This window comes from Cydia pomonella, chromosome 18 (genome assembly GCF_033807575.1).
Source record: "Cydia pomonella isolate Wapato2018A chromosome 18, ilCydPomo1, whole genome shotgun sequence".
Lineage (NCBI taxonomy): Eukaryota > Metazoa > Arthropoda > Insecta > Lepidoptera > Tortricidae > Cydia > Cydia pomonella.
The window spans coordinates 188,852-201,718 of NC_084720.1; the positions used below are offsets into that span (position 1 = coordinate 188,852).

The following is a 12,867-nucleotide window of genomic DNA, read 5'->3' on the forward strand; positions in this document are numbered from 1 at the left end:
TCTTAGCGAATTTCGATAACGCTCATGTACAATGCCCCTATGTGTTTTCATGTGGCAAGAATTGCTCATCAGTGCAGTGCCGCCAACCTACTAACACTACTTATCACCTGACAATGACATTCTTATCATTAGCCGTCAAAACATTGTGAAACAAAAAGTTATATTTTAGTTGTATTTTTGCATTGTGCATTAAACTATTCAGATAATCACACACAGAGAGCTGTTGTGTTCGGTTAACATGTGCAACGACATGGACTTGTTCTTCAAGCCCATAGTGTTGGTGACGGGATTCGGGCCGTTCCTGGGGCACCCAGTGAACGCGAGCTGGGAGGCAGTAAAGCTGATGAACAAGGAGGTGCTGGAGAAGGAGCACAACATCGAGCTGGTGACGCTGGAGCTGCCCGTCACCTACAGCAATGTCGACGAGTTCGTTCCGGCGTTGTGGGACACGCACGAGCCTAAGGTACTAAACTTACACCCATTCTGTTCTAATCAGAGCTTGCAATAAAAAAAATCAGACAATTAGTACAGTCCATATTTGTTACTTAATATTTACAATCTATATTACGTTACAGTACAATAAATTACATAAATGAAATTAGGTAACTTACATACTTTAGATCGCTGATTATTATGGCCAATCTACCGAACTAATATACAGGGTGACTTCGAATTGGTAATACAAAACACTTGATTGTGGTTCAGTTAATACCAAACATTATAATACATTCACTCCGTTGTTAAAATCAGCTGCATTTAATTCTTGCAAATTTTCTAACAAAACCAATAATTAAAGTCCCAAAGTGTGGTTACTCTACATTAAATATCTAACTGTCATACCTACTTGTCACTCGATGTTATCGTCAATGTACATTATCATTGTTATCACTACAAGTGACACTCGTGTAACTAAATTGTTTTGATGAGGTTTTAAGTAAGTACCCTGATAAATTTATGGTAATAATAAGCCGAATTATTTTTTTAAAATCATTTATTATTATACCTAATCTACCGATTAATACAAACTCGAAATTTTCTCTTCTTTATCGCAATAATTATTTATAAGAATGAACCACTTTAAAACGCATATCAAGTTTATTAACAACATGACCCTTTAAAAGTTTAAGTGTGAACCTACCTAAGCGTATTTTAAGATGTGTTCAAAATGACCACCGCCTTCCCTGACACATAAGTCGGCCTGCCGTCTATGGTTGATTTTGAGTCTGTCTAAAATAAATTCATTGGCTTTTACAGAATTAAATGCCTCGATTATCTTTTGGCGAAGTTAATCGATAGTATTTGATTCCCGTGCGTACACTCTCCTTTTAATTTCGCCCCACAAAAAGAAGTCGAGTGGCGTCAGATCGGGACTTCGAGGCGGCCATGCGACTGGGCCGTTGCGTCCAATCCATCTGCCAGGGAATATTCTATCCAAATAATTTCGCACACTTAGAGCAAAATGTGCTGGTGCACCGTCTTGCTGGAAATAGAGATTTTCCAAATTTTGTTCCGGCACCTCTTGTAGCAAAATCGGTAACACGTTTCTCAGGAAATCTTCATATTTCGGTCCATTTAAGTTGCCGTTAATAAAATACGGTCCAATCACACAATTATTCAGAATGCCTGCCCAAACGTTTACAGAAAAACGAGTTTGGTAAAAGTCTCGCCGAGTTACGTGAGGATTTGCATCACGATCAGCCCACCAGTGTTCATTGTGCACATTAAAGAGGCCGACTCTTGTAAAAGTTGCCTCGTCGGTCCATAGGATATTTAAGTGTAAGTTTTGCTGCAGCCAACGCCCAAAAATAACTTTTCTAGGGTAATCAGCCAATACAATATCCTGTACCCTTTGAAATTTAAAGGGATGTTTTGCTTCAGCGTTCATTAGCCGCCAAATAAACAATTGGCTCGTGCCGAATCTCGCAGCAGCATCCCTTGTGCTGGCTTCTGGGTTGCGGTTAAAAAACTCGAGCACTCTTCTCCGAAAAGCTTTTGAATACCGCGGCCGCCGGCCTTGTGCTTGAGCATGTATTGGAACCATTGATATAAGTAAAAGGGTTATTACGTACATCAATGTCTGGATGGTACTGTTTATTAATACACGTGTAGGTGTTGGGCAATCAGGGTATCGTTCGTGAAATAATGCCTGAGTTCGCACAGTACTCCGTGAAGTAAAATAATATCCATTTTTTGAACATTAGTATACGGATAACGTCGAGGCATTTTAATTTAATTGTGAAATTAAAATCTCACGGAAAATATTATTTTCTTTGACAAGTGACAATTACTAATCAAAACACGTTTTCTTCATAATTACCGTGACAGGTGATTGATAACCAAAGAGGAAAGTGTTCATTTGAAATTCTCTAAACTTCTTTTTTAATTATTATGGTAGGATAACCATGTGAAGTCTAAACAAAAGGGATAAATTAAAAATTAAGAAAAAAATACTTTTGCTTAATTTAATAGCATGAGACTTAATTAAGGGGATTAGTTAAGGGAAAATGTGTGTAAAACATTAATTTTGTATTACCAATTTGAAGTCGCCCTATATTAAATAAATAAATAAATATTATACACAGATTGACTAAAGTCCCACAGTAAGCTCAATAAGTAAGGCTTGTGTTGTGGGTACTTAGACAATGATATATATATTATATAAATACCAAAACACCTATGGCTCAGGAACATCGTCAAATATTAAATAGGTATTTTACAATAAAAATAAAATACAACTACAATGCAAATTTATTCATGTTATTCAACAACAGAATACCTTTCTAAACGTAAATAGTAAAATATCATAGATAGTCTATGTCATCTTCCTTGTGTTGTCCTAGCATTTTGCCACGGCTCATGGGAGAACCTGGGGTCCGCTTCGCAACTAATCCAAAGATTTGGACTAGTTAGTCATTTATTTCAGATAATTGATAATCCATATTTAGAAAATTAAATAACATTTTAAAACATACAATGATATAAATGAAATACAAGATACTTAAAAAAATTCAAATTAAATAGTAATAACTAAATAAATAATATTATATTAAATTAAATTGACTATTAAAACTAACATGCAGGCACACATAACATGCCTCTAAGGGCCTCTGTCCCATGTATTTGCCGCTGTGGCCAGGAGGCTGTGGCGTTGTGGTGTGTGTGGAATTAAGTTGTAGCGTGTAAGTGTAGTATGGGTAGATTTTTTTGTAATTGTTTATTTAAATTAACCTGACATTGTCAAATAATGAATATGAATATGCTATGTGCTGCAGGGTCTCAGTGGCACCCTGAGCAAAACTATTAAATGGTGTCACTGGTATTAGTCCTTAAGCAGGTTCCATTTCAAAGTATCGGAGTTTCGAAAGGGCTTTTTAATTAATTTCATCTGCCATCAGCTTTTATAGCCATAATCAGATGTATATCACCAGGCCTCGGAGTTTTTTTAGCACGGTAAGACTAAGGAGAGCTATGGAGTCTTTGTTAACATTAAAATTAAGTTCATACTCATACTCATCCTCATTAATTTAGTTCATAAAATAAATAATAGCTATAAAAAATACACCACCATCTTCATTGACGAGTAACAAATAATATGAAGGTAAACAACCCCATAGAATTAACAATCAATATCCATAGAACACGTAGCTATAGGAATGAGTTCTTCAAAATCTTCACATGGTACGTGTACGTTGTTTATTTCATCAGTCCAGTTGTAAAATGTGTAAATAATTGAGACTTTTTCCATGTTCTCTGGAGTGAAACATGTTCTATGTTGGTCAAAAATCCACTTATGACACGAAAAAGATCTTTCCACATCGACTGAAGTTAAAGTAGCATGTTTTAGAACTTCCTCAAATTGTTGTGAGCTTGCCATCGTTCGTATTTCATTAATATCTGGGTTCCTTTGGAGAACTTTTACAAATTTATCTCTAATCGTGTCAGGGCCGAAACATGTAAAAAATTGTGTAATGTCGTCTATTACTTGAATACACATATACATATACATATACATACACATATACATATTATTACTTTTTTATAATATAACATTTAATTAAATATATGTAAACAGAATTAATTACATATAAGTAGTCTAAGTATTTATAAAACGATTCGGACGAACTTAATTAATGAGGATGAGTATGAGTATGAATTTAATTTTAATGTTAACAAAGACTCCATAGCTCTCCTTAGTCTTACCGTGCTAAAAATACTCCGAGGCCTGTATATCACTATAAATATCTTTTGTGATGGTCCATTAACTACCATTCCTTTTACATATGTGAAGATTGGGGGTTGGTTATGCATTCTGCTTCTCATGTTAAATTGTTCAAGTTCTCATTTAGTTTATTTTTGTAACAATTCATTTAAATGTATATTGTTAATTACTAGTAGAGCCAAGTGTAAAGCCCTTGATCTTAGCAAAAAAATAAATTTCAAATTTGAATGTTAAAGCTGATGATCCACGTGGGCGTGTCGCGGCTGGCGGAGAGCCTGACGCTGGAGACGCAGGCGCATCGCAAGGGCTACCAGCGGCAGGACTACCTCGAGCAGTGTCCCGCTAACCACTGCTGTGCGGCGCCTGGCGGGGGCGCCGTCAGACTGCACACGAAGCTGGATGTCTCCAGGATATGCGCTGAACTCAACCAGGACGAGGAGCTGACTGCCGTGGAGTCCAAGGACGCGGGCCGGTGAGTCTAGAACTACCCCCGAGCAGTGCGACGACTGGTGGCGGCGCTGTCAGGCTGCACACAAAACTAGATGTCTCCAGAATATGTGCTGAGCTGAGACGGGAGCTGACTGCCGTCGAGTCAGGGATGCGGCCGCACTGAGCGGGACGCGGGCGGCGCGGGAGTCGATCGCTTAACGTTAGTGCGGCCATATAGTTAGTCGATACGGAGCCAGCGTGTTTCACGTAAATAATAGGTATAACCTAAATACGAAAACGATCGTGACCTATAGTGTTTCAGTTAGTATTTGCAAGTGTGAATTAAATTGTGTTTTAATAAATGTTAATAGTGTAAAGCATATACCGGGTGTGGCCTGTAATAAGAGCAAAAAATTAAAACATAGACTCTACTCCTCAAACTAAACAACGTTTTTCAACAACTTTTAAAAATAACATGTATTTTGAATTTTATTACAGTTATAAACTTATATTGATGTCATATACAAAGGAAAAAGTGACCATAAATGTATTATAATCATGAATATAATACATTTATGGTCCGCATAGCATGCAGAAAGAAGTGGTTTACATATTTGCACAGTATTTTTTCTTTAACCAGAGGTCAGAACCAAGGGCGAAGCTAAAGGTATTTTAAACATTTACTGACAAATGAAGACCACAATAAACAAAACACCTAATCCTTGTCTAGGCAAAATTATGAAGGTTGTAAGTAACTACTGAAATTTGAGGTCCATAACGCCTCACCCGCACTGTAAATGAGCTTAGGTTTGGGCTGATTCGATCTCAACCGCACCAGTTTAAAGTTCGCCAAGATTTGTCCCGCAGTGAACGTGTTAACCATTGCGTATCAGTCCCCCTGGAAGCCAATACAGCTCTCGGCCGGTTTACCGTTAAATCGCCATAGTTACCAATATCGTCCACTTATCGTATAGTGGATAAAACTCATGCAGAGGCGGAATAACATGATGCATGAAGTATGTTAGAGTGACTATGTGTCGTGTTGAATCATTGAGGTCATGAAGATTTATCTACTATTGTATCAACTGCTGTGATCATTGACTTTGCAAATAAGAGTCAGAAACAATATTACAATACCATATAAATATTTCATAACTGACAATAAAATGACGACACGACACGAGGCAATGAATTTATCAGTCTTATCTTATGAGTTATTCTTTACTGACATAAGCAGATGATGTCAATGCATATACCCCACATAAAATAGATATAGGACAATATTTTGCGCAGATTATCTGGCTTCCACTTTAGCTTTAGGTATATTTTGACATCTTTAATGGGGGAAAACCGGTATATAAAATTTATTAGAGGAAAGACAGTCACAGGGAAAGATCTCTCATATTTGTATATGAACGTCGCTCAGACACGGTCAAAAAGGAAGAGCTTTACTCCTTCTGCTCTATGATTTACAAATGATGTAAGAGTTAAAAGCGACGAAAGAGCTTCTCTTCCCCACATTGACCTTGGGTTACAAATTGACAGACCTTGGAGGGTACACACGATCCCTATATCATAATGGTCCTTGTATTGCTTCCAGGTACCTATGCGAATACATCTACTACACATCCCTAGCCGCCGACAACACGCGCACCCTGTTCGTGCACGTCCCCGACATGAACGTGTGGGACACGGCGCGCGTCACCAGAGGCCTCGAGCGCATCGTCTCTCTCTGTCTCACGCAGCTTCGCGAGCGGGAGAGCCTCAATGACACCGCCGGGAAGATGGCTGAAGTCAGCTTACAAGATACTAACGAGATTTAACCCTGAGACATCTCTTTTCCTTATAAAACACTTAACTCGAACACTTAACTGAGACTGTTGCGCACTAGTTTTCTATTGGCACTCCGTGACTTACTCGTTGCAGACTATAGGGGATATTACGCAAAACTCTGCGTAGGGGGCGCCTCTAGCACATACTGAGGGCCTAGCGCGAAACACGAAAATCAAAGTTTCGTTTGTCTGCCTCTCTATCACTCTTGAATATTCGAGCAATAAAGAGCCAGATAACAGAAATTTCGCGTTTCGCGGTAGGCGTCCGGGGGCCTTCCAAAACTCGCATATTGCGGGGATCTTTCTCTTTTACTCTCACTAAGACGTAATTAGAGTGAAAGAGAAAAATGCCCGCAATTGACGAACTTAAACTTAGCCCTGTAAACAAATGGACTTGATGCATCTGTTCTCATGCTCTATGGTTTAGAATATGTGATAGTGCTGCTCTCTGGCGGCAGAACATTTTAGTAATACTCCCTATTAGAAAAGGAAGGACAAGGTAGCTTACTTTAAAGGTTTTCTTGCCTGTCTTCATTTCTTTAATTGATCGCGTTACAGAGACATCAATTTCGAAGAACGAATACGCCGTATCCAATCTACAATAATATAGTTTTTAACTACATTACGGTTAAGTAAAAGAATTTAACCTCATCAAATTAGCGAAAATCATTAGGCGTAGGCCTCCCCCAAGGATAATCATAACTACTGCTTGTGGGGAATCGGCCGACTGTGACAATTCAATGGTTCCCTGTGATCTTTACTACATCGTCGGTCCGTCGGCTATCGTTTTTCGATATTAGGTATTATTCATAACTTAAGAAATTACGATAAGAAATACAATACAATGGTAGCTTATATTATCATTACTATAGTTACTATTTAAATAGGTACCATAGTGTCATTGCTGGATTAACGCACACTGGCCAGTATTATAGAGAAAGATGGATCGATGTTAATGTACTGGTTCTAATGTTTTGACTGTGAATCATACGCTGTCCCTGCACTACTGACGGAGCTTTCCACGGGCTGTCCCGTACGGACGCATGTTAGGGCTTATGCACAAATCACGCGAGGCTCGATAGGGGGGGAGGGTGGTCACGAAAAAATCACGACAGATCACGGGGGGGGGGAGGGTATAAGAAAACCTCACGTGTATTTTTCTATGGTGAAAAAAACTAAGAAAAAATATCTACTACATACTTTTTCTCGGTTTTGTTAAACATAAATCTTCACTTGACACTTCCAAATAGCGAGTCTAAACAAGATTTACTCTATACAATACTATTTATCTTAAAATAAAATTTTTAAAATACACGTGAGGTTATGTGGGGGAGGGGGGATTCGCCAATAACCTCACCAACAGTGCCGGATTAACCATTAAGCAAAATAAGCACTTGCTTAGGGCACCACGTCTAGGGGGGCACCAAAATCGTAAGAAAAAAACGCGCAGGCTGCATCGCAGTCGTAGTACTTATGTACACGAAACTTTTTGTCGACTTTGACGTGTGCAAGTACCCATCTAATAACGAAGGGTCGTAATAGAGTGAGGACACGTAAGCACATCACCAACCCTTCGCGGAGGCCCTCAAAGCTAATAGCCAAAATATCTTACCGTCGGGCTTGTGGCCAACCGATTTTCTCGACGTAGATTACCGATTTTGTAGCGAATTTTGCTCTCTTGCACGCCAGATGTGTCGGCCTGGCCGAGTTGCTGCAGAACCACGATCCTGCGACCTAATTGTCAAACTGTTATAAAGGGCCCCGCGAAGGCACAAAACCAAAAGCAACTTATTAAGTTTTGGTTTCCACTTAAGCCAAAGGCCGAGCAGTAGGAGAACCGTGATTACATAGGTTCGATTTCAAGTATCAATGATTTCAAGCCACTCTTTTGCAGTTCGCCGTTAGGTCTTATGCGACGCTAGGCCTTCTACATTGTGCAAACTGCCTTACTTTCACTTAACATGGATCCAAATCTAAGCTGTCCTCTCTCGAAGCTGGGCCTTCTGCCTTGCTCACACCTCGCCACAGTGGCGCAGCGTGCCTTGGCGGGGCCCCGTATAAAAATTTGTTTGGGGGCCCTTAGGAAGGGTAAAGATTTCTCACAAAAACGTACGTTGGGGGCCCCCGTGGCCCGGGGGCCCCGTATAATTGATACGGCAGATACGGCGGTAGCTACGCCCCTGCCTCGCCATCAGTTGTATTGTATGATAACCCACCGCGATCGGACGCTCCGGACGTTCAGCCATTCATACCTCGCCAGTAGTCAAATTCAAATGCTTTCTTCCAGCTCGACCTTTGGCCTCATCCATGCCTCATCCGTAAGCGCAGATCGAACGCTCCGCGCGTTCAGCCTTATGAAAAGCTCAGCCTTATACTTTGCCTTTAAAAACACTGATTTAAACTTTCACGATTTAGGCCAATCAAATTAAATCCAAAAATAGCGTTTTGAGGAATTAATTCCCAGCAAGCTGGAAAATGTTTTAATACTTTAATTTCATTCTAAATGCGTGTAATCCAAGTTTGCTCCATCCCAGGGGGCATACATTTTGGGATTCTTAGGAGATATTTTTTTCCTTTCGAAACCACTTGATTTTGAAGGACATAGGACAGTTCGTGGATTAGACACTGGTAAGAACGCGTTTTTGGATTTTTAACATGATTTTACCAAAAATAAAAAATGTCGACCTTTTTATACAATTTAGACTAGGAATACATATTACTCATCATACCTTCAATAAATCAATGTTTTATTACAAGAACATAATTAAATTACATTTCGGATCCTCAGATATCAGTTTTAATCATAATTAGAACAAATTTTACGCCGGACGTACCGTTTTCGATTTTCAAGCAAAAAAACTGAAAAAGAGGAAACATTTATGCACACCTCCAGGAATGGAGCAAACTCGGATTACACGCATTTTAGGACCAAATTCGAAAAAAAAACTGATTTTATTGGCCTAATTGTGACATATTATTATTTAAGAAAACGGGACTTAATCGCGTTTGATTAAGTTCTAAAATTACCTCCAACGTCAAGATACTGATGTCGACTTTACCCAGTCTTTTCCGAGACCATGGGGACAACGCAGTTTTTGAAACATCGGGTCAGTGGTAATTTTAAATCTTACCCTATTAAGTCCCCTAATGGCTAAGCTCCTACTGAAGCTCTGCCTTTGCTCTCACATGAATGAGCTTCGCAGGAAAGCTCTAGAGGTTGCAAAACCCTGTGCGGAGAACGGCCTATGCCTTTTATGTCTTCTCACACTTGGACATTGGTTGGCTCGCCTCCGGCCTTATGCGAAGCACAACATTTGCTAACACTTGACCTTACATACTGTTGGAACATTACTGCTGCAGTACTGTCAATTTCCGTGATAAAATGATGTGTTGGATTGAAAATTCTATTCTCAGCAGTAATGCGGCAATAAACGTCACTCAATTTAACAAGAAAATTCAATGTACTCTTGATGAGGGGGCACCATAGTCTAGAAATGCTTAGGGCATCAAAATGTCTTAATCCGGCACTGCTCACCAAATATCACCAAGGGGGACGGGGGGGTCAAAAAGTAGCCGAAAAACCTCGCGTGATTTGTGTTTGTGCCCTTATTTCCTGTATAGCGACTTTTTTTCGGCGTTTAAAGCAGACGATTATTTCTCTGTGCGTATTTTTGACCATTAGTCACAGAAAAGGAAATTGTACCTGCAAATCTTCACAAAATTCGCGTTTGTATGGGACATCGGTAGACAATTTCATGGAATGCTCCTGATTTCTGCATAATCAGTAAAAAGGTACCACGTTTTCGGCTGTTGTTGATATTTAAGTTTACAGAAGTGCATACTTATATGTATTTGGATTTTTAATACATCTGTATGACAGATAAAGCCTGATGTATTTTAAATTCAAATACTTATTGATAGCGAACGAGTAAATGCTATATTTTTTTATTCGTTTAATTTCAGGCCTACTTAAATTATCATCGTGATTATAAAATTTATAAATAAAAATAAGTACCTAATTGTAATAAGTTATCTGTAAATAATACATAGTTTATATCAAAATAGTTTTTATTCACTTTTACACTAAAAAACAAATAAAACAGCCCTGTTCGTATGTACACAAAACGCATGTGGCCCACGACGCATAACAGTCGTATGTGACATTTAATTGTATGTAGATTGTTAACCAAGGGATGAAAGGCACTCATTTCAGCGGAGGTCGCCAATAATTCGAGGTTGAAATTATGCCTTTCACCCGAGTTAAACACTCTACTTTTCATTTCGAATAAGAGGAAAGTAAAATGCATGTGTTAAAAAAAACATGATTACCTAAGCATAAACTTTCATAGTTTTTTTTTATTGTAAAAAAATCGTACTTGGAAACTAAAATGCTCTAATACAGAAACGTTTCACTCTCTGCACACCTCATAGAACAACAATGACCTCTTTTAGGGCATGAGAACCTCAAAAAAACCTCATTCAATTAATATAAATTCTCGGATTCATTGCATAAATTACAAAATCATACTGAATTTCCTAAATTACGGTTTTTATGCATAATGGGGCATAATTGTGGCAGACTCCGACCACGCTAACTTTGCACTGTAGGGTACCATCTCCCACGCTGTTAATTAACTAGCTGTCCATCGATGAACCTTATTACAAAAGGCATAATGTCCACCGATGGACGTTAAGTGTTGCAGTTTGTACATTTATCTCATAACCCTTCAAAGTGCCATAATACTTGACTAATGACTACACTTGGCAACTTGACGCGGTCCGACTCATACTGTGGTGACACTGGCAACTCTCTGGTTCTTTTTTAATTAGGTGCATTACAATTATATGATGATGATGATGTCCTCCCAGACGTATCCGTCGACGGCGACATCCTGACAAATAAAAAGGGTCTTAACTATTACGTGCATGGGCGCGGACGTGGCTTGCGAATCCAAATTTTGTTTTAAAAGTCCGGCAACACGACTAGAGCTGCCCAGGTGCGTTGTATGTGTAATGGTAGGAGGGCTTGGGCTGAGTTTTTCGGAGCTGACGTTTGGCGTCAAGATCTTCAAGTCGGGTGTGCTCGAAGTTACTAAGACCTGTTACCTATAGCCACATAACTACATGTCAACTTCATTTCAACCTTGATTAATCATCACAAAAGTGTCCTATCAATAAATGCGTTTGGTAGATCCTTTATCTAAACCCGCCCGGTCCTCCGGGCCCCGGTCCATGGCCGAAGCCCGGGCCGCCCGGCCCCGGGCCATGGCCGAAGCCCGGGCCGCCCGGCCCCGGGCCATGGCCGAAGCCCGGGCCGCCCGGCCCCGGGCCATGGCCGAAGCCCGGCCCGCCCGGCCCCGGGCCATGGCCGAAGCCCGGCCCGCCCGGCCCCGGGCCATGGCCGAAGCCCGCCGGGCCGCCGGGGCCGAAGCCTGGACCGTGGTGGTGCGGCGGGCCGTGGTGATGCGGCGGTGGCGGCGGCCAGCAGCAACAGGACCAGCAGAGACCCATTCTGAAAAGCATAATAGGAACTAAATAGAAGTCGCTATCCGGAGGCTTAGCCAGTTGCCGTAGCAAACGAAACGCTAAATGTCTCTGTCGCACTTATTTAGAAGAGTGATAGAGACAGCGTTCTGTTAGCTACGGCGCAAATACAAGATACCAATTATCTTGGCTAGACCCCGAGATATTTCCTACTTCTCGGAGCGGTCAACCAGCTCAAATACCTGAAAATGTACTGTTACGTCGTGACAATAGAGGCATGATTAAATATTTTTGAGCATTTTTAATCTTCAATATATTTTTTGGATTTCTAATTTGAGTAAAAATCATGGTTACGTGTTATGTTATGGGAGACAGAGATTTGCTCAGAAAACATGTAAAAACTCAAAAATGCGCCTTTTCCCAGAGATACACCAAGCCAGATCAATTTTTCGCCCTCGAAAACCCTCATTACCAAATTTCATCGAAATCGTTACGAGATCCCTGAAATATAACCATATAAGAATTGCTCGTTTAAAGGTACATATAAGATAATATCACAAAAACCATGGGGACACTTACCTCAGTCTTGATTTTGCACTTAAATAAAAATAGCTATCAAATACTTAAAAAAAAAAACCGGATATGAACTCCAAAACGCGCAGTTGGCACTCCTCTTGAATTCGATATGATAATTTTGGCGCATGTTTATGTAGTTTCCCACTGATATTGATAACATATCGATATCTCTGATTAGGTGGGTACTTATGCATTACACCTATGTATGACTTATTGGTTTGATGTATGCGTAATACTTTTGCCTACACACATTAGTGCTGAGTCATACTTATGTACCCGTAACAGCCGGACATCCCTTTCAGAAATCAGAATTGAGCTGGTTTTCCC

The 12,867-nt window shown here is 40.0% G+C and overlaps 1 protein-coding gene and 1 long non-coding RNA gene across 2 annotated transcripts in view; both read left to right on the forward strand.

The window, feature by feature from the left end:
- The window catches only part of LOC133527633 (uncharacterized), a 110,520-nt gene that overhangs the window by 18,029 nt on the left and 79,624 nt on the right, over positions 1-12,867 (forward strand). The gene's annotated exons all lie outside the window — the stretch shown is intronic.
- Positions 102-6,477, forward strand: LOC133527632 (pyroglutamyl-peptidase 1). The gene is made up of 3 exons (XM_061864723.1): positions 102-463; positions 4,456-4,691; positions 6,249-6,477. Exons 1-3 carry the CDS (start codon positions 239-241, stop codon positions 6,469-6,471), a joined length of 684 nt encoding a protein of 227 aa, XP_061720707.1. The 5' UTR covers positions 102-238; the 3' UTR covers positions 6,472-6,477.

What these genes read in the sequence shown, in the direction of transcription:
- LOC133527632 (XM_061864723.1), top strand. Translation starts at nt 239, where the DNA reads ATGTGCAACGACATGGACTTGTTCTTCAAGCCCATAGTGTTGGTGACG. An exon ending in GGGACACGCACGAGCCTAAG is followed by an intron (nt 464 to 4,455) that starts GTACTAAACTTA and finishes TGAATGTTAAAG; the next exon opens with CTGATGATCCACGTGGGCGT. An exon ending in GAGTCCAAGGACGCGGGCCG is followed by an intron (nt 4,692 to 6,248) that starts GTGAGTCTAGAA and finishes TATTGCTTCCAG; the next exon opens with GTACCTATGCGAATACATCT.